General features: G+C 56.6%; 6 protein-coding genes across 6 annotated transcripts; 4 read left to right on the forward strand and 2 right to left on the reverse strand.

Annotated features, from left to right (window-relative positions):
* The first annotated feature begins 2,403 nt into the window (after positions 1–2,403).
* Positions 2,404–4,536, forward strand: J3D65DRAFT_617219 (uncharacterized protein). The gene is made up of 5 exons (XM_066799534.1): positions 2,404–2,934; positions 3,001–3,078; positions 3,133–3,228; positions 3,310–3,369; positions 3,546–4,536. Exons 1-5 carry the CDS (start codon positions 2,721–2,723, stop codon positions 4,190–4,192), a joined length of 1,095 nt encoding a protein of 364 aa, XP_066657959.1. The 5' UTR covers positions 2,404–2,720; the 3' UTR covers positions 4,193–4,536.
* On the reverse strand, positions 4,290–5,081 carry J3D65DRAFT_617223 (vacuolar ATPase assembly integral membrane protein VMA21). Its single transcript, XM_066799535.1, has 3 exons — positions 4,918–5,081; positions 4,714–4,805; positions 4,290–4,661 (listed from the first exon to the last, which is right to left on the reverse strand). The coding sequence occupies exons 1-3, from the start codon at positions 5,025–5,027 to the stop codon at positions 4,528–4,530; spliced, it is 336 nt and encodes a 111-aa protein (XP_066657960.1). The 5' UTR covers positions 5,028–5,081; the 3' UTR covers positions 4,290–4,527.
* Positions 5,082–5,098: 17 nt separating this feature from the next.
* On the forward strand, positions 5,099–9,379 carry J3D65DRAFT_692213 (SNF2 family helicase/ATPase; the record flags this gene model as incomplete). Its single annotated transcript, XM_066803936.1, has 2 exons — positions 5,099–5,148; positions 5,179–9,379. 2 exons carry the CDS (start codon positions 5,099–5,101, stop codon positions 9,182–9,184), a joined length of 4,056 nt encoding a protein of 1,351 aa, XP_066657961.1. The 3' UTR covers positions 9,185–9,379.
* A 684-nt stretch (positions 9,380–10,063) lies between these two features.
* Positions 10,064–11,929, reverse strand: J3D65DRAFT_692215 (uncharacterized protein; the record flags this gene model as incomplete). Its single annotated transcript, XM_066803937.1, is given in 3 exon segments — positions 10,064–10,698; positions 10,792–11,557; positions 11,571–11,929. Coding segments are annotated over 3 exon segments (1,299 nt in total), but the record flags the coding sequence as incomplete, so codon positions are not given.
* A 3,549-nt stretch (positions 11,930–15,478) lies between these two features.
* J3D65DRAFT_617231 (calnexin) lies at positions 15,479–17,694 on the forward strand. Its single transcript, XM_066799536.1, has 5 exons — positions 15,479–15,757; positions 15,812–16,088; positions 16,135–16,265; positions 16,315–16,968; positions 17,019–17,694. The coding sequence occupies exons 1-5, from the start codon at positions 15,659–15,661 to the stop codon at positions 17,526–17,528; spliced, it is 1,671 nt and encodes a 556-aa protein (XP_066657963.1). The 5' UTR covers positions 15,479–15,658; the 3' UTR covers positions 17,529–17,694.
* Positions 17,695–17,774: 80 nt separating this feature from the next.
* Positions 17,775–19,930, forward strand: J3D65DRAFT_263640 (Aldehyde/histidinol dehydrogenase). The gene is made up of 3 exons (XM_066794905.1): positions 17,775–18,656; positions 18,701–19,338; positions 19,385–19,930. The coding sequence occupies exons 1-3, from the start codon at positions 17,987–17,989 to the stop codon at positions 19,799–19,801; spliced, it is 1,725 nt and encodes a 574-aa protein (XP_066657964.1). The 5' UTR covers positions 17,775–17,986; the 3' UTR covers positions 19,802–19,930.
* The last annotated feature ends 556 nt before the right edge of the window (positions 19,931–20,486 follow it).

The following is a 20,486-nucleotide window of genomic DNA, read 5'->3' on the forward strand; positions in this document are numbered from 1 at the left end:
ACCATCGAACATGTCGCGCGGCCGCCACGCCAGTGCAGTGACGCGTTCTCGAGCTCCAACGATTGGCCTGTTTTCTTTCGCCTTCCGCGGGATTGGCGCGAGCGGTAGCGCGTTGGGAGTTCGATTGAACGGGACGGTGGCAAATGTTGATTAATCGGCATTGAGTGGGAAGCGGCAGTCCTGGCTGGCCACGACAGCCAACCACGTCGCGTTCGTGCCGGTAATTTGACCAAAAGTCAAAAGCTTTCTCACGTCAAAAGCTTGGACGACGAAAATGCTTCGTCCACTGTTGCGTCAACCGTGATTGGAGCCGGGAACCGCATCCATGGATGGAACGTCGAACTGCCGAGCTGCCGAAGACCACACGGATGCAGCCAGACCAGGGCGCAGCAGGGCCAGCAGCAGCAGCAGCAGACAAGAGCGGTCGTCGGAACGGACAAAAGCCATCAAGCGAACGAGGAGCACAAGATAGACGCCAGACAGGCGTATGGCGAGGGCAGCGAAACACTGTAGATCAGGTCCAAGCGCGTGGTCTAGGCGTGCTTGGGACTGCTTCCACAGATAGACTTGGGGCTGGCTGGTGATGGCGATGATGACGACGACGCGTCCTCTCGGCGGTCCGGCACGCATCTCCAGTCGTCACTCGTCGCTCGGGCCCTGGACGGAGCGGGGCGTGGCGTGCGTGGTGATGACTGCAGAGAGGAGATGGTGTTCGTGGCGGATGGTGGTGTGGTGCGGTGCGGTGCGGTGGGGAGATGGTGGCGCAGGACGGACAGAGCCGTTGGCTGCGGCGGCGCCGGCGCGAGGACAGGGGTTGTGGCCGTGTCCGGTACCAGGCATGAAGGCAGAAACTGGGTCAGGGAGACGAGAAGCGTGATGGGATTCCTTGGGTGAAAAGAATTAGGGAACGGCATACCTGTGAGGCTGAAGGGTCTGAGCTAGGTAGATTGATAAAGCGACAATGCATGTCACTTGACAAATCAGACGACGGGGACAGGTCGACTCGAGTGAAAAAAAAAAAAAAAAAAAAAAAAAGACTTTGTGAGCCAAGCAGCATTTGATCGCCTAGCATGTGGAAAGAGGCTGCGGCTACGTGTGCCACGGCTTTTTACCCAAGCCTTGGGTGTTGCCAGGGAGCGCAGAGCTTGACGAGATGGCTTCAGAGCTAGCGGTGGCGTGAGTAGCGGCAGGGCCCGCCGCGGGAAGCGCGCCGGTCGACTGAGGTGAGCAGCCAGAGGGAGAAGTTGAGGGCCTTGGTTGGCGAAGGACAAGGGCTTTGCTATCTTCCTGAACGGAAGAGCGCAACACCAAAACTTGCCGGTCAATGGTGCGAGATGGCAGAAGAAGAAAAAATCTCAATGCCCTGCCACGACGAGCCGAAGGCCAAGGCACATCTTGTCGGTCTTGGATGCCGTCAAGCGCAGCGCCGAGAAGCGTGCCTGGTGCTGGTGCTGTGTGTCGAGCTAGAGCATGTTCGGGGGATACGGGAGTCCGGTCGGGATCCTGGCTGGTTGGGGTTGGTTGGAGCAACAGCACAGGCGGTCAAGCGGTCGGCGTTTTCAGTGATGCGCAGAGGCTTTTTTGTTCGAGGTGCGTAGAGGATTCTGGAATTGTTTCCGACGGGCGTTGCATCCCAGAGGTGCCAACGGCGGCATGGAAGCAAACGGACCGGATCGCAAAGTCGACATGTCGGCGAATGGAAAATTGTGAGCAGGAGATTTGGAGGACAGGTCGAGGAGGGAGCATCCTGATAAAACTGCCATGAAGCACGCGCTGTTCGCTGAAACTGGCTGCAGCTAGACACCCTTGCAGTGTCGGGTAGAAGAGACATGACCTGCATGGTACGGGAGCGCGCGGAAGCATGGTGGGTTGGCAGATGCAGGCACAGCTGAGCGGCCGAGAGACTAACACGAGTCGTGTGGCACGCGCCGCGAGGCAATAATGGCAGACGGTTGCGATGCTGGGCCGACGGTTGCGGGCGGACGAGGGCGCCGACGAGGACGCCGACGAGGGCAGCGAGAACAGGCAGGGTTTGGATGGATGAGGTCGAGTGGATGCGGGGACGGTGCCGTCGTCATCAGGGTGCACTGGACCAGAGAGAGGTATTCGGTTGTAGACAGGAACTGAAGAGATATGTGATGATGTCGAGGAATGCAGACGACGTAAGACTTCGCTTCGAAGGAATTCGGGCATCACCACCGCACCACGACAACGCAGTCGAGACGTGGCCGGTAACACGATCAGGTCGTGTGGAGGCTGTGCTTCCCTCCCCTCCATGTCCGTCCCCTCCCCAGATTCATGTCCGTCGAGTTGCACTCTCGATGCCCGCCCGCCGCGTCCTCCATGCCCTCCAATCATTAACTAGCTCCTCCTCCCGCGCCCTTCCTTGAGTAAAAGCCAACCTCCAACTTATTGTGGCCTGCCCGTCATCATTCCCTTTTTCTTCCTCCCGTCCAGCTACCTGTTCCTTCGTTGTCCAGCTATCGTCCATCACCTCCACCATTCGAACTTCTCTGTGCTCCGGCCCCCAGCTGCCACGCCGCATCTGCACCGTCCAGGGCTCACACTGCGCCCGCCGCTCGCTTGGTGCATGATAGCTGCCCGTATTACCCTTTTCCTGCGACCCTTTTGATTAATCCAGAGCCCACACCGTCCACCGACCCATAATTCCCCATCTTTCGGGCCTTCGCCGGGACACAGCCCTGACGACCGGACGCACAATGGACGCCCGCCACCAACATCAGCGACCGCGGTCCAAGAGCGGCTTTAGCTTCAAAAGCGAAAAGAGTGATAAGAGCCATGACTCCAAATCCGACAACGTCAAGCGCCCCAAGATCAGGGACTTGCGCGAGACGCCCGCCGAAAAGCACAAACGTCACTTGAGCGGCAACACCAAGGCCAACCCCAACGCTGCCATGGAGGAAGCCCAGCCCAGTCAGTGCACTCTCCACCCCCAGCTTTTGCGCCCGCCCGACCAACACTGACACAACTCTTCTGCAGTCGCTCAGCAGCTCGAGGCCGCCACATTGGGCTCACTCCGCGCCATCCAGCACAAGGACGAGCACGGGAATCCAATTTGTGAGTTCTCTGCGACCGGACCGTTTCATCTTTTTCTTCTAACACAAACACCAGCCGATCCCGATCTATCCAACCCTACCCGTTCTCGCTGGGAGCGTCCGCTCGACACGATCCGCAAGTTTGAGCAGCAGATTGATGGAGAATACAAACGTACGTGTTGCGATAGTCATCAGGCAACAGCTTGCGGCCTATCTACGCCACATCAAGGCGACCGGCGCTGACAGCAAGCAGAGTCCTCCAACCCCGAATTCAGCGGTTACACGAGCCGTCGGAGCAGCTACCACGGAGGAGGTGCGTTCTTGTCTTTGTCTCTTTTGCTCTGCATTCTGCTGCCTCCATCCCTTTGTTCGAAATGCTCGGGAGATCGCTGCCCTGCACTGGCCCTTTGGGCTGCCCCCTCCCGTCTTGGCGCCGACCCACCCAAATCGTTGATCAACCGAGGTGCTAATTTTGGTTCTCGTTACCAGGCTACGATCCGCACCGCTATAACGTCAACAATGGCTCTCGCGCTGGTTTCTACGGCAGTGCTCCTGCTCCTGCTGCCCGCATCAACGACCCATGGTCGCCAGCTCCTGTTCAAGGGCCGCCCCGCAACCGCTATGGCCAGCGCATGGTTGCGCCCGACTACCCGCGGCAGCCCATGCCCGGCCAAGGCCTCTATCCTGGCCATGCCTACCAACACTCACGCGACACTGTGAACACGGGCTTGTCTAATAGCAGCGGAGAGCACTGGCCCAACTCAACAGACCCAAGCAGCGAGAATAGCTCCATAGAGAGGGGTCCAGTACCGCCCGTGAAAGACCCGCATGAAGCCTTCGCTTTTCAAGGGTTTGGAGGAGCCCCCGCCGTCGACGACTACGACTACGGAAACCAGGCCAGTTACGGTGCGCCGCCCGTTGGAGGCAATGGCGTCTACTATCCTCCGACCATGGCCCACGCACCGCCAAACGGCTACAGTCACATGGCACGCATGGGCGATGGCCCGCCTGAGCAGCCCATCAGCCCTCACGTCAACACCAACGGACCCGTCTCACGCCAAGAAGTATCAGCTCACCCGCCTCCGCCGCCAGAAAAGAGAAAGAGTTGGTTCAAGCGCCGATTCAGCAAAGAGTAGGAAAACTGAGCCCTGGCTGGTTCGCAGCGGCCTCGCGTTTTGCCGCCGAGGAATAATGAAATCCAGCCCGCGGCTGTATAATGATTTGGAATTTTGGGTTTGCATTTCGGAGCAGGCGTATTTGGTTCTAACAGATTCCCCGCTTTTTATTGTCAAATTTCGAAGGAAGGATTGCTCTGGGATGTGTGCTCTATTGTCCCGTTTTCTGCCAGCTTGATGGGTTATGGGCTGAAGTAGCGATTTCCGCTTCGGCCAATAGAAGCAGTCACGTATTTTCCTAGGTATATACGCTTATTGCGCCACTGGCTTTTGTGGTGACCTCAGTGCTTCTGCAACTATCTTGACTTTTTCTCCTTGGACTCTGCTTCCAATCTTTCTGATTGATCCTCCTTGAAGGCGACGACGACGTAGGCGATGAGTACGACGTTGGCCATGACGGCTGCAAGGCCTCCCGCCAGAGTTGAGTTTCCTGATGAAATAAGCACAGCAGAGATGACGGAAAACAAGAGGTGGCAACACACCTCCGAAGATCGTGTTGACGGTCAGGAAATACGAGCCGATTGGCAATGCAATCATGGCGAGAGTAAAGCCTAGTAGCTTGATAATGACGGACCTGGGCCATGTCAGCACGTCGGGCGCTTGTGTTGTTGCGTTGGCGCACGTCTTGATGAGACGGACGGGTGCCACGCAGTCACGAGAAAAGTAAATGAACAATGGAAACGCACGCGGGGACGGCCGGAGCGATGCTGCTGTCAGAGCTCGAGGACGCAGCGACGGCGCCATCGTCTTGGTCGAGCAGCGTCTTCTCGTTCGTTGCGATGCGGCGCGAAGTCATGGCTGTGATGCAATTGATTGACGTCGAGTCCAGTCTGTTGGTGTTCGCTTGTCCGGCTGGGGGTGCGGGAGATGGCCTGCGGCGACGCGCCCGGTGCCAAGATTTGCGGAGGCCGAGGGCGGTGAGACACGGAATCTGGCCCGCCGCACAGACCAGACTCGACAGTGAAGTTCGCGGAGCCTCTCATCGCGTCTTTTGCAGGCTCGCCTTCACTTTCACTTCACCACCAACCAACCCCATCTTCCCTCCGCCGACACGTCTCACTGACCACCACCGCTCGACCCTCTTCGCTCAGACTCTCCCGTGTCGGCTCCTTTGTTCCTCTTGAACATCTTCCGTCGTTTGCCCTGCGCGCATACCCACACAAACCCAACGCGCCTCTTGTCCAAACCACCGCGCGGCTCTACCTCTCACGCCACTCTTCGCCGTTTCGCTCAAGCCAAACTCCACACTACTTCGACATCGATCGCTACAATTCCTCGCCCGTCATGGACAGCGATCGCGTGGCAGAATCACCGCCAAAGCGCAGAACTTCTCCGGTGCCACACCAAAACGCTGACCATAAGCGTCAAAAGACGTCACCAAATGGTGGCTACAACAGCTCCCAGGATAGTGGAGACGACCTGTTTGACGAGCATACGATTGCTACCCTGCCTTTGACGAGCCCTTTCAAGCCCCGGCAAGTCCAGTCGCCGCACTTCTCGTCCGTCGCGAACGGTGCTCCAAATACAACCCAGCCCACCCAGATTTTAGACACGCCCATTGCGCGCCGGACTGATCCCAACTCCGTCGTCCAAGTCGCTGCATCCTCTCCCCTCGTCTCGAACCGCGCAGCAACATCACCTTTCACTTCGCCGACCTCCAAACATCGAGTCTCCGGCATCGCCCCGCCAGGCACATCCTTTCGTCCTCCGCCGCGCGTATCCAGCGCTCAGACGCAGCCGGACTACGATTCTCCCATCGTAGACTCGTCTGATGACGATCGAGCCACCTCCAAAGCCGAAATCAAACCTTCACTGGCGCCACCGAAGCTCAAAGCAAAAATCCCTCCTCCTCCTAATGCTGCGCCTTCTGCCTTCCAATCAATGATGAACTCATTTCGCCACGATGATGGAAACGCGACCAGGAGTGCCCCGCCTAAGCGCCCGCAACTTGGTCCTGCTGTTGACAAGAAGTTTGGCTTTCCTGAAATGACCGCCAAAGACATTGGCGACTATGTGGTGACGAAAAAGGTGGAGCGAATGGCGTCAGCATTTTCTAACAAAAGAATATACGACCTCTACAATGCTCTCATGACCTGCCATGGCGAACCCAACGACGCCATGGCATATCTTGTGGAACAGGAAGAGAAGGAGCGACAAAACCCGCAGAAGCAGGCTAGCACTCAGGAGAAAAAGCCTCAGCGCGAAACTATCGACCTCACGTCGTCCGACAACGATGAATCACCGAAGAAACCGGTGCCCAAGACGTCTACGACACTAAAGAAGGACTCCAAATCAACAAAGTCGCTCAATGACAAGTGGGGCGTCAAGGCCGGCCCATCCACCACGGTTCAACGCGCCCCAGCAAAGCGCACTGCGCCGGCAGACGATGATGCCGACTCGTCCCCCGTCAAGCCGGTTCAGCGAAGACGTCTCGTCAAGGGTACGCGTCCCATCCGCGAGAGCAGCCCAGAAGTTCAAGAAAGTCCAAAGCCGGTCCAGTCCCGCAAAAAGAATGTCATCACGATTGATTCTGAACCCGAGTCGGACGCCGCCGAAACGCCCGAGGAACAAGATGAGGATGCCGACCTTGACAGCGACGATCGTATTCTTAAGTGGATCAACACCTGCGAGCCCCGCGACCTGGCCGACACCTCTAACCAGCCACTCGATGTCGCTGAGGGCCTTCTCGCCATGCGTCCGTTCAAGTCTCTCGAAGCTGTCCGCAAAGCTGACATTAGCCCGCCTCCCACTGGGAAGAGGCGCACCGTCCGCAAGACGACTGGTGAAAAGGTCATGGATGTCGTTGAAGAAATGTGGGTCGGTTACGAGGCAATCGATGAGCTTGTCACCGAGTGCACCTCCAAAGGTCGTCCCATTGCTGCTGAGATGAAGAAATGGGGCATCGACATTTTCGGCACGTCCAAGGATGGCGAGCTGGCCATCACGAACCTCGAAGAGGCCGCTAAGCACGACTCTGGCATTGGCACCCCAGCTTCATCTGCCCCTGCCGACGATGACGACGAGGTCGCCAGCAAGCGCAAGTCCAAGTTTTTACAAAAGCCCTCAATCATGGCCAACGACCTTGTCCTCAAGGATTATCAAATTGTCGGCTTGAACTGGCTCAAGCTGATTTGGTCGCAAAAAATGTCGTGCATTCTTGCCGACGAAATGGGTCTTGGCAAGACGTGCCAGGTCATTGCCTTTCTGACGCACCTCTACGAGATTGGCCACACTGGACCGCATCTGATCATTGTACCTGGGTCCACATTGGAAAACTGGCTCATTGAGATAAACAAGTTCTCGCCAGAGTTGGGTGCTAGGACTCAGCCTTACTACGGCTCCCAGGCCGACCGCGCCGACCTCAGGGCAAAAATCGAAGACGAGCGGGATAGCATTTCCATCGTTGTCACGACCTATGACACCGCATGCCGCAACAAGGACGACAACAAGTTCCTTCGCATTTTGAGTCCCCAAGTTTGCGTTTTTGACGAAGCCCACGTCTTGCGTAACTCTCAATCCAAGAGATACAAGGAACTCATGCGCATCCCCGCCGAATTCAGACTCCTTTTGACGGGCACGCCCCTCCAGAATAATTTGCAGGAGCTCGTTTCGCTGCTAGCCTTCCTCATGCCAGACGTCTTCAGCAACCACGAGGAGTACCTCCAGTACATTTTCAAAAACAAGGCCAAGACGACCGACGATGATCACGGCGCTTTGTTGTCAGCACGCCGCATCGAGAAGGCTCGATCAATGATGACGCCGTTTATCTTGCGTCGCAAGAAGCAACAGGTGCTCAAGTCTATGCCGCCCAAAACTTGCCGGGTCGAATACTGCGACCTGCTCCCCAGTCAAAAGCGTATCTATGACGAGTATCTGGCCAGGCAGCAAAAGGTCTGGGCCGACAAGCTGGCTGGCAAGCCGAAGACTGACAGCGCAAATGTCATGATGAAGCTTCGTCAAGCAGCAATCCATCCGCTCCTCCATCGCAGGATCTACGATGATGAAAAGATTGCAAAGATGACCAAGGAGTATATTCGCAAGAATGGCGGCGTCTACCAGGATGCCTACGAGGACTTGGAGTATCGTGATGACATGGGTGTTCACGAAGCTTGTCTGTACTTCAAGTGCCTCAACAAGTACGCCCTCAACAATGACGAATGGATGGATAGCGGCAAAGTGCAAAAGCTCAAGGAGCTCCTCGTCAAATTTCGCGAAAACGGCGACCGAGTTCTTGTCTTTTCCCAATTTACACGCGTCATGGACATTCTCGAGCACGTCCTCACGACTCTCGACATGCAAGCTCTCCGCCTCGACGGCTCGACGCCCATTGTCGAGCGCCAGGATCTCATCAACAGGTTCAACAACGACCCGTCTATCCCTGTATTCATGCTGTCGACGCGCTCTGGCGGCACTGGCATTAATCTCGCCTGTGCCAACAAGGTCGTCATCTTCGACTCGTCCTTCAACCCACAGGATGACATTCAGGCCGAGAACCGCGCACACCGCGTCGGTCAGACCCGTGAGGTCGAAGTCATCCGTCTTGTCACCAAGGGCACCATTGAGGAGCAGATCCATGCACTTGGTGAAAGCAAGCTCGCCCTCGATGCGCGCGTCGCCGGCGAAGAGGCAGCCAACGGTGAAGACTCGGACGCTCCAGCTCGAGGCAGGGGAAAGGCGGCAGCGGCCCCCAAGCAAGCCATTGACCCCGGTGCATCTCTCAACAAGGCGGACAAGCGTGGCCTCGCCATGGTTGAGCAGATGATGATGCAATGCGTCGAGGGACAGAATCACAAGGACGAAGATGGAGGTGCGCCGAACGAAGACACGAAAATGGAAGACGCGGATGCTCCCTTGCCGACGGGCCAGCAGGACCAACAACAGCAAGACAGCTTGAAGGTCGATTTCAAAGAGGGCCTCAAGCAGGCGGGCGTCAGCGTCGCCGAGTCGCAGTGATCATCGACAAAGCCCAGCGCCTTGTCCGCTGCAGCATCTGGTCGCTCAAGCGTAGGGCTGCTTCTTGTGTGCGTCGCTGTGTACCAGTGACATCTTCCACCCAAAACAAAAACTGTACAGCACGACATAGACGGAACGAACACTCGTCTTCTTTCTAGGTGCTTTTCCTTCTGATCACCACATTTTCAGGCGTTTGGACATCGGCGTTTTGCGGCAAAGCGACGAAAAATTATGGCGCCACCTGCAACACTAGACGGGGATGGGCGGTAGAAAGAGCTTCTGCTGCTCCCTCCCACTTTCTTGCTTTTTACTTCCTTTAACTCTCCATGGCGAGACAAGTGTTTCTTGGTGGAATGATGGTCAGCCTGTCGGTCGGCTTGGGTGTGGCTGATGGTTTGGGCTTGGTTGACGTGGTCGTCTGGATCGGTCTGGATGAGTGGGCGACATTTTTCTTCTTGTTTCCCTCCTTCCCTTTTCTTTTCAGTCAAGCGACAGAGGCGGTGTCGTGGCTTTTCTTCATCACTCTCAACCTTCGTGGTGGACGCTCCCTGTCCATCTCCTCTTGCGTGGCTGGGTCCAAGTCCCTGCCCTGGAGGTGACGCGGGCCTGACTGCCTACCGACATACATCTCTTCGCCACGATGCTGCATTTGCGGTCTTCTCAACTTGGGTCCGGCGCGCCTTTCACACACTGCACATTCAGTTACGCGGGAAGTTTCTGCGGCGCTGGCTGAGTTGTTCTGTGGTAGACGTGGTTGGTGGTGTGGTGTGGTGTGGTTTCTTGGTTCACTGTTGAGGGGGACACGGACTTTTTTGGAGATTGGAAGGGTGGAGGGATGGATGGATGGGGACATGGCTAGACCACGCTTGCATGCATGCGTTGACGAGACGGGTGGATTGATGAATCGAATGTAGACACTTGCATTTACTTCCTTTCATTTTCTTTCTCCTTTTGTTTGTCGTTCAGGAAGCGGCGGTTGGCGAGATGAGAGACGAACACGAAAGAGTAGAAACGAAGCGCAAAGACGAAAGATGAAGACGGAGTGCTCTCCAGCTAGAAAGACGGGCACGACTCATTGACGACGATGAGACTTGCACAGACGGGACGGGTTTAGAGGGACGAAACCGACGCCGTGGAAGCAGGATTGGATTGCGATTCCTAGAGCTCGGCAGAAGAGAGCACATCAGAGTCTGCTGGATAGATGGATACATGGGTGGCGAGATGGATAGAAGCATCCGTCTGTCTGGACGTGCAACTAGACTAAACGAGAATTTTGAATCGACGACTCCCACTGTAGCCCCGTCCGCGAGTCCAGCTAGATTACCATTCATTCCGACGTCTCACGCCTTGTCGTCCTGCACTTCCCTGACCTCAAAGCCGAACATTTCGTTCGACGGGACGGCGCGCTCATCGCGCAGCTTCTGCGCCGTCTGAATGCCGGCGACGGGGAGCCGATACTCGAAGCGCTTGCCCGTGCCCTCGTGACCAGGGACAGGGTAAGAGAAAGGGAGGTACTATCATGCGCCGCATCGTCAACATCCGGTGCATGTTCACGTACATTACCGTCTCAGGGGGCGGGCAGAAAGAAAGAAAGAAAGGAAACGTACCTCAGGCAACAGGCCCAACTGCCTCAAAAGCGTCGCCTGGTCCCAAGCAATATGCTCGTGAAAAAGACGGTCGCCTCTAACATTGACAACGCACGTCATGGGCACCTCGAAGCGCTTACCCGTGGGTGGCACGCCGGGCAGCAGCCAATCGACGACCCTGTCGTGCGTGCCCGAGAAGACAAACTCGTCGACGACGCGGTCGACGCCGACGCTGCGCGACACGACCTCGAGCGCCACGTCGTCCGGGTTGGCCGTCACGAAGCGCGTGGCGTAGAAGTGCGACAGCGCCGCGTGTCCGATGCCGCCCGTGAGCGTCGGCACGTGGTTGACGTACGGCGCCGCGACCATCGTGGCCATGGTGGCGGGCACGTCGCGGGCGGCGAATTCGTGGTACGTGTGCTCGTCCCAGATGGCTTCGAGGTCGAAGTAGGGTCCGCCGAGCAGCGGTTTGAGGAAGGAGAGGGTGCGCGTGTGGGATAGGGAGGTTGGTCCTGAGGAGTACTTGGGCGAAGAGGGGAGTGCGAAGTGTGGTGATGCGGTAGGATAGGCGTGAGTTCTGGTTGTTGTCGACGTTGAGGGAGGCGGAGTCGGGAGTAGGCCTGCGTGGTGCCATAATGATGGTTTGGTGATTTCGGCTGGGAGAGCTTGCGGGCTATAGTTGACCACGGCGAGGATGTCAGGGGACTCGTTTATGAAGGCCATGACGGGTCTTGAGAGCGGCGCAGTATATGCTGTCTCGTCGTCAGTCGCCTTGCGGCGTTTCGATCTATCTTCGACACTCACTGATCATTCCCGCGCCTTTCTCCTTCTCTCTCTCCACCTCAGATCCTCCTTCTCCCAGACTAGTGCACTCGTCCATGCCCCTCAAGAGCATCAATGCCGTCTGCAACAACCTCTTTTCGTCTTCATCACCATCGATCAGAACCTGAGCAACACAAAATCCCTCCTCGGCCCACTTCACCAAGGGCGGCGGATCTAGGGTCTTGTCACTCGGCGTCAGCGGCAGCGTCGCGTCAACCAAGAGCAGCAGGCCAGGTCCGTAGCCGCGGCGCGTGAGCGGCGCATGCAGCGTGATGTCGGGGCGAGGATGAGTAGGTTTTGCCGAAGGAACAGACGACGGCGCGTAAATGGGGGTCGCGTTTGTGTCTGACATTTTGAACGAGCAGGTTCAAGTCGTTTGGTTCCTATTTTGGACGTGGCCGAAATGTGTTTGTTGTGTTGCCTTTTTCGCGGACGGCTGGAGAGTTGAAAGTTGGGGTAAGCTTGGAGATGGAACACCGGGAAGAGCCAGGAGACGGGTTGCAGAGAGACAAATGGCCTTCTTCGACTGTTGAAGACGACAGATGAGATAGATGCAGAGCTGTGAGAGTCTATCCTTGGTCGTCAGATTCCTTCAGATGTGTGACCGGGTACGAATTAGCGAGCAGCTGATTCGTCAGTTTCCAATGCAGTCGTGGAAGTCCTTGCAGGCAGGGTCTTTAGGGCGACTTGATTTTGGTGCTGTGCGTAACGAATCCTCCTCAACTCAATCGTGGAAAACAACCCTTTCGACGTCCCCGTCGTGGTCCTTCCTTTTATCTGGCCGTTTGTCTTATCGTGCCTAGGCTTCGCTTCCCGCTCGGATGCTGGCACCCGACATGGTCCTCTCCCCACTTCCGCGGCTTGTCTGCACCAACTCAAAATGGCAAGTGGGCGTGCTTTAACCTCATGATTCTACAAATGATCATCTTTGCAGTTTTTGACACCGAATAGAGACAGATACGCTTGAGCTACAGGGTGTGAATGGTGTACTGTTTGAACGCATCCTTGTTCCGCCTGGGAAAGTCGTGAATTGGGCGTGGTCGAATTTGGCGTTGCAATATGAAATCAGGTGATGATATCAGGTGGGATTGGAACGCCAGTTATTGTGGAAGGTAACGCCGAGTAGTAGTCCTTGCTGTGAAATGTCTGATTACGCTGGGTCAGTTTTCAGTTGCACTACGAGAGTGTCAGAGTGTACGATATAGAGCTGATCCGCGATATCCATCTATAGAAGGGGGTCAATGCGGAGAGGACCCGCCACTCTGAGACAGACCAACATATGAGCAGAGTTGCAGGAGATATCAAGGTATGTTGTACATAGGGAAAAGGGACCCGCAGCTCCACGCATTTACTGCAGCACATCACAGCTTGGACGAGAACGAGGCGTTTGTTTCAAGAGCATATGAAACGGAAGAGCAGCCGGCAGATCCCATCTGAAACACAACGGATGAGCAGGTCGACGGCGCATGCGTTTCAGTGTTGCTGAGATATGTCTCACAACTGCACTGCGTTGAGCAAATATAAGCGCAGCCGCGACGCCCGGGACCCAGGACGAGCACTACGCCTTTCCCGCTCGCTCCCGCCTCGCTCCCTTGTTTCGTGCCGCGCCGTTGCGTTGCGGGCCGGTTCGTCTTGTCTCGTCTCGTTTAATAATGTCTCAGCTCAGCTCAACTCAACTGGCCTGCGTGTCGGCGGCTTTCCGTTTCGTCGTCGTCCATGAACCACGCCCCCTGACGAATAAAACGTGGGCCTGAAAACGTCGAGACGGACCGTGCGTTTCTTCCGCGACTGCGGTTGACAGGGACAAGGCTTGCCGTGTTGCTGGAAAATTGGATTTCAGCCCAGCGGGCAAAACACAAATTGGCCGTTGGCAACGGTGTCGAGAGTCACGCTCGTACCGCGTCGATAAAGTCGACACAACTTCGAGGTTGAGGCGATGATTGGGAAATTTGCCGAAGATTCGAGGGAGCTGGTGCTCGAGGGAGCAGTAACTGCAAAATTTGATTCGAGCGAGCAGCACAAACGAGAAAAAACACAGCAACAGGCGGATTTTAGGTTTGGAAACGATCTCTGGCGGGGCCAACGATGAACACGTGCTCCGTACAGTTGTACACTCTGCTGAAATGACCTGTCACAAAATAGCGGCTGTCTTGAGATCTGACCAAAAGTTCCTGAGAATCATGGTCCCGAGGGACGCTCCAAACTTGGTCTTTCCGCTCGCAAGGCTCACCGTCCCGCTGATCCAGATCGAACGGGGATTAGTCGAGGCAGTGTCGTGGAAAGAATTGTCCCCGCTTTTCTGCTTTTCAGCTAGCGTTGCACCGTAGTGCTACAGGCCCATACGCTCATCTACGCACTGATGCCGCACGCTGGAAGCATTTTTGCAGGGAGGTACCGCCGCGCTGGATGGCAAACGGCGGCCGCAAGGCTTTGGGGGGATTCCTTCCGGGTGGGGAAGTTTTGGGCACTGGTGCCAGACTCCCTTTGGGCAGACGTTGGAGATGCATGGTGTTGAAGGTAAGGATGTCTCGTCGGCGCGTGTTCCTATTGCCTAGTCCACACGACTCGCTTCGTCATCATGCATCTCTTTTCCAACGTCGAGTGGACGTGTTTCCCCAGCCTCTTTCAACCCCTCGACGAGGAGAGATTCGCACCGCCCGCCGGAACCACGTCCAAGGGATCCCAACTCTCAAGTCTTTACCGCTCACCATGCTGGCCGAACCGTTACTTGCCGTCCGTCTCCTGATTGCAGCCGCACTCGTAGCCAGCGTTGCCGCCGGCTGTCAGGAGACTTGCAACGCCGCCTACAGCAACTGCCTGATGGTACGAGTCGGCGGGAGCTTGACAGATGACAACACGCTCTAATGCTACACGCAGAGTTGTCAAAGCAACCCAGCCTGCATCAATCCTTGCCAGCGTAGTACCTGTAAAGTGAGTCGAGTGGTTCCGAGTGGGGGGTCACCTTTTTGGACGGGGAGCGGTGTGGAAGCGGTGCTAACATGGGCGACAGATCGATCTTGTAAGTGGCAAAGACGCCAGGACCCCGGTTCATTGTAGCAAACATCTGATGCTGCCAGTGCGCCGAGTGCTGGTCACTCTGCTAGCAACTGCTAGTAGTGTCACAGTGGGTGTCGAAAGGAATGAAACAGGAAGCGTTCTTTTACTGCCATGGTTGCGCTTTGAGAGCAGTCGTCTGCCATCACAGCTGCGCTTAAGGAGCTGCCGTTCGTTCCTGCAGCCATGTAGACCCGGAGAGTCTATTTTCTTTCGACAGCCACCTTGGTGTTGCGGACCAAACAGTTCCTCGTCCCACGAAGATCACATTTCGCATTTGGAAGGGGTGGTCGGATGACACGACTGTGGTGGAGCGGATGAGATCCTCCAGCGCGTCTAGTGCTTCTTTTCTGCGTCTTTCGGGCCGGCCACGGAAGCGCGAGGCTAGTTAAAAAAGATGCTGCGCCGTACAGCTGTTTTTGATGGACTTGTTGTCATTCTTCCTTGGTTACGATAAGTGGGCGTGAGATTGATGTGTTTGAACCGTCGATGACACCGAATGAGTTGTCGCCACTGGCCGTCGGCGAGAAAGAATATGTCCAGGAGCAGTCGACTCGAGTTGTTGTTGGCACAAAATAGGCGGGGAAGATGGATCCGATCTCCGCTACTGTTTGGCGCGATTGGGCCGAGCGGAGGCATTCGACGGGGCCCTGAACGGACACTGGGCATCATTGCTCAGTCCCTTTTTCGGTGAGAAACAACGTCCAGACGTCGGAGATTGGGCGCGCTTCTAGAGGGTTCCAAGACTCGGCTTGTGGTCGCTGGGCTGGCTGGTCTGTCGCAGTTTCGCCCACGAGCCACAGGCCCGAGGTTTTGCCTGCGGCACGGCCAATCACTTTGCGGGCGGTCGGCGGGTTAGTTATACGTGGTCTCTACAGCTGCCGGAGCTAGCTATATCAGCTGCGACTCCACCTCTGCCCTTCGACCTCTCCTCTCCGTCCCTCTCTCGCCCTGCCTCAACACCAATTGGCTTCGTCCCTTGCTTCTGTTTCTCAGGCAAGAAGCCATCACCATGCGTGCGGCTCTTCTCACCACCGCCCTCTTGAGCGCCGCTGTTGCGCGCGCCGAGGACGCGCCCTCAGCTTCCGCCATCTCCAAACCTTCCTTCACCGTGAGCTTCCTCAACATCCCTGGCTGTCGTCGCAACCGCTAACCCTTCCCAAAGCCCACCTCGCTCAACGCCCCGTTCCTCGAGCAATTCACCGACGACTGGGAGGACCGCTGGAAGGTGTCGCATGCCAAAAAGGAAAACACCGAGGAAGAGTGGGCCTACGTTGGAACTTGGTCCGTTGAGGAGCCTTCTGTCCTCAAGGGCGTCGAGGGTGACAAGGGTCTCGTAATCAAGGACAAGGCTGCCCACCACGCCATCTCGGCCAAGTTCCCCAAGCCCGTCGACAACAAGGACAACACGCTCGTCGTCCAGTATGAGGTCAAGCTTCAGGGTACGTTTTCTCATTGCGCTGCGGGAAGCAATGCTGATCAAAGCAGATGGTCTCGAGTGCGGTGGCGCCTACTTGAAACTTCTTAAGGAGGAGGCCGCTCTTCACCAGGACGAGTTCTCCAACGCCTCGCCGTATGTCATCATGTTTGGCCCCGACAAGTGCGGAGCCACCAACAAGGTGAGACATGGTACACACTCCCGTCGACGCGCTGTTCTGACTTTTTCAGGTTCACTTCATCTTCAAGCACAAGAACCCCAAGACCGGCGAGTACGAGGAGAAGCACCTCAAGACTCCCCCCACGGCCCGCATCACCAAGGCAACGACCCTCTACACCCTCATCGTCAGGCCGGACCAGACCTTTGAGATCAAGATCAACGGCGAGTCCGCCCGCAACGGCTCCCTTCTCGAAGACTTTACTCCAGCAGTCAACCCTCCCCAAGAGATTGACGACCCCAAGGACTCTAAGCCTGACGACTGGGTTGACGAGGCCAAGATTCCCGACCCTGAGGCGAAGAAGCCCGAAGATTGGGACGAGGACGCGCCTTTTGAGATTGAGGACGCTGAGGCTGAGAAGCCCGAAGACTGGCTTGACGACGAGCCGTCCATGGTTCCTGACCCCGAGGCTGAGAAGCCCGAGGACTGGGACGACGAGGAGGACGGTGACTTTATCCCTCCCATGGTCCCCAACCCCAAGTGTGACGAGGTCTCGGGCTGCGGCGCGTGGAAGCGTCCCACGAAGAAGAACCCCGCCTACAAGGGCAAGTGGTCGGCTCCTCTGATTGACAACCCTGCCTACAAGGGCGTCTGGGCTCCCCGCAAGATCACCAACCCCGACTACTTCGAGGACAAGACCCCTGCCAACCTCGAGCCCATTGGCGCTGTAGGTGTGCCCGTTTAAAATGCAATCTGAGCGCTAGCTAACGTGCGTAGATTGGCTTCGAAATCTGGACCATGCAAAAGGATATTCTGTTCGACAACATCTACATTGGCCACTCTGTTGAGGATGCTGTGGCTCTCCAGAAGGAGACCTACGACGTCAAGGCTCCCGTCGAGAAGGCCGAGGAGGATGCTACCAAGCCCAAGCCGGATGACAAGAAGTCTCCTCTCGACCTTGTCTTCACCGAGGACCCTGTCAGATACATTCGTGAGAAGACTGACCTCTTCATTACCGTCGCTAAGAGGGACCCCGTCGAGGCTGTCAAGCTGGTGCCCGAGGTCGCCGCTGGTGCCGTCACTGCGCTTCTGGTTGTTGTCGGTCTCCTGTCTGTCGTCCTCGGCGGTGGCTCCAAGGCTGCTCCGTCCAAGGAGAAGGTCAAGGAGACTGCCGACAAGGCCAAGGACGCTGCGGCCGACGCGAAGGACAAGGCTGCTGAGGCTGTTGCTTCCGGTGCCGACAAGGCCCAGGAGGCTACCAAGCGTGCTACGAGGTCATCTTCGTAGTGGGTTGGATTGGATGGTGGGTGGAGCATGGTCCAGGACGGACAGAGCATTTTAAAATTCAGGCCGCGTACAGTAGCCGCGCCACACTGGAGTTCCGGTAGCAGGGTGTATTGAACGATTGGGAGCTGTTTTAGTTCGAACCAAATATCAATTGTTTTTCCGACCCAAAAAGGACATGTTTGCCGGCCACGTGAATCATCACTTGTCGAATGTCACCAAGGAACAGGGCAGGGCGGAGGGCGTGCAGTGCAGGTGGGACCGGAAGCCAGGGTCGTCGCTCGTCTCCGCGCACCCTCGGCTTTCCCCACCAAAGCTCCCGGCTGAGCTCGCCCTGAGCCGAACATCGTCGACTCAACTTGTCCGCTATCCCACGCCTCTACTGTAAGTCAAATCTTCAAATACCTTGCTCGTCATCCCTCCGAGCTAGCCATCGCTAACTCAACCAGACTCCCTCGACAATGGCCGCTCGCCGCGTCGTATCGCGCAACATCCCCGCACTTGTCTCGCGCGCCCAAGCTCCACGAACGGTCCATCTGGCCACCAGAATGTCTGCTCCCAAAGCTTCACAAGCTCTGACTGCCACTCGTCGACTCCATGCTACCGCCAAACATCTGAGCCCTGCCACCACGACTGCTGCATCCACCGCCACTTCGTATCCCACCTCCCACGAACGAATCGCCGAGCCGGTCGACACGCAGAACTTCCTTGACAATCAGTTTACCTCATCGAAAGCCTCGCAATGGATTGATCTGTACGACCCTGCAACAAACAACCTTGTGACGCGGGTGCCTCAGAGCACCGATGCGGAGCTCAAGGCCGCCGTCGACAGCGCAGAAAAGGCATTCCCCGAGTGGCGCAAGACCAGTCTGCTGCACCGCCAGCAGATCATGTTCAAGTTTGTGGCATTGATTCGTGAGAATTGGGACCGTCTTGCTGCAAGCATCACCTTGGAGCAGGGCAAGACATTTGCGGATGCCAGGGGTGACGTCCTCCGCGGCTTGCAGGTCGCCGAGACGGCGTGCGGCATCACGACGCAGCTGACGGGAGAGCTGCTCGAGGTGAGCAAGGACATGGAGACCAGGAGCTACAAGGAGCCTCTGGGTGTCACGGCGGCCATTTGCCCTTTCAGTAGGTACTTGTGCACGGCGCCTGAACCAGGCTAACACATGCAGACTTTCCCGCCATGATTCCTCTCTGGTCGATTCCTCTGGCCACCGTCACTGGCAACACCATTGTCATCAAGCCGTCAGAGCGTGACCCTGGTGCCATGATGATCCTCGCTGAGCTGTGTGAGAAGGCTGGTTTCCCTCCAGGCGTAGTCAATGTCGTCCACGGCGCAGCCAAGACGGTCGACTTTATCCTTGATGAGCCCCGTATCAAGGCCATATCTTTTGTTGGTAGCAACAAGGCCGGCGAGTACATTTACAGCCGGGCCTCTGCCAATGGGAAGCGGTGCCAGGCCAACCTCGGTGCCAAGAATCACGCCGCTGTCCTGCCCGACTGTAACAAGAACCATGCATTGAATGCAATCGCAGGAGCGGCCTTTGGAGCGGCAGGTCAGAGATGCATGGCGCTCAGTACACTCGTCTTGGTAGGCGAGACAAAAGACTGGATCCCCGAAATCGCAAAGCGCGCAAGGCAGTTGAGCGTCAACGGCGGCTTCGAGCCTGGTGCTGACCTTGGCCCGGTCATTAGCCCCGAGGCAAAGACGAGGATCGAGGCCGTGATTGCAAGCGCAGAGAAGGAGGGAGCAAAGATTGTTCTCGACGGTAGGGGCTTCAAGCCTGAAAAGTACCCCAACGGCAACTGGGTAAGCATCTCGTTCTTTATGATGCAACCTTTACTTACAAAACCAGGTCGGACCCACCATCATTGCCGACGTCAAGCCACACATGCGCTGCTACGTCGAAGAAATCTTTGGACCGGTCCTCGTCTGTCTCAACGTTCCGACCATCGACGACGCAATTTCCCTCATCAACGCCAACGAGTACGGCAACGGCACAGCCATCTTTACGCGCTCAGGCCCGACGGCAGCGCGCTTCCAGAGCGAGATCGAAGCCGGTCAGGTCGGTATCAACGTGCCCATCCCCGTGCCGCTGCCCATGTTTTCTTTCACTGGCAACAAGAAGAGCGTTGCGGGTGGTGGCGCCAGCACCTTTTACGGTAAGCCGGGCATCAACTTTTACACGCAGACCAAGACTGTGACGAGCCTGTGGCGCGCTGAGGATGCGGTGGCGACCAAGGCGAGCGTCAACATGCCGACGCAGAGTTAAGCGTATTTGGTGGAAGATGCAAAAAATGGGATCTTTTCGAATGGGATGATGAGATTGAAAATGGATGGGATGTAACATTGCCTTGCTTGTATCTCGTCAGTACTTTAGCATTCTTCGTGAGCAGAGCAAAGCTTTTCGGCTTTTGAAGAATTTGAGCAAGTGCTTGTGGAACAGAAAAACGTACCCAAGCACAGAATTGAAGCTGAAGGGCAAATGTCCCTGACCCGGAGATCTTGTCTGGCGGACCGATAAGATAAGATGCGCACGGACCTGCTCGCATCAACAGATTCCCTCCCTCGCCGTCAATTTTTTCCGCCTGCTCAACGACAACCGTCTCCTGCACAACAACACGCCGCGTTGCCGCCAGCGCCAGCGCACCGAAACCCCGGTCCAAAATGTCTGGACACTGCAGAGCCGCTTGGAGATGACGATTGTATTGGATTCTGGCTTGATAAAGCCAGTCGCTGCATGGCCGCCATCTGCCCACATTCTGGGTCACACAATGCCTGCCTACATTCTTACCCACTGCCGCAATCGAAGTCGTGGAGATGGGATGTAGGCAGGTTCTTTCAACCATGGTAAGCACTTCTTTTCTTCCTGTCGTCCCGTCTGTACTCGTACAAAGGCGGAGAAAAACACATCCACAAGCCAACCAACACATCCAACTGCGCGACGGCGAGGCAGC

Source organism: Phyllosticta citribraziliensis, assembly GCF_038025025.1.
Source record: "Phyllosticta citribraziliensis strain CPC 17464 chromosome Unknown J3D65scaffold_3, whole genome shotgun sequence".
Taxonomy (NCBI): Eukaryota; Fungi; Ascomycota; class Dothideomycetes; order Botryosphaeriales; family Phyllostictaceae; genus Phyllosticta; species Phyllosticta citribraziliensis.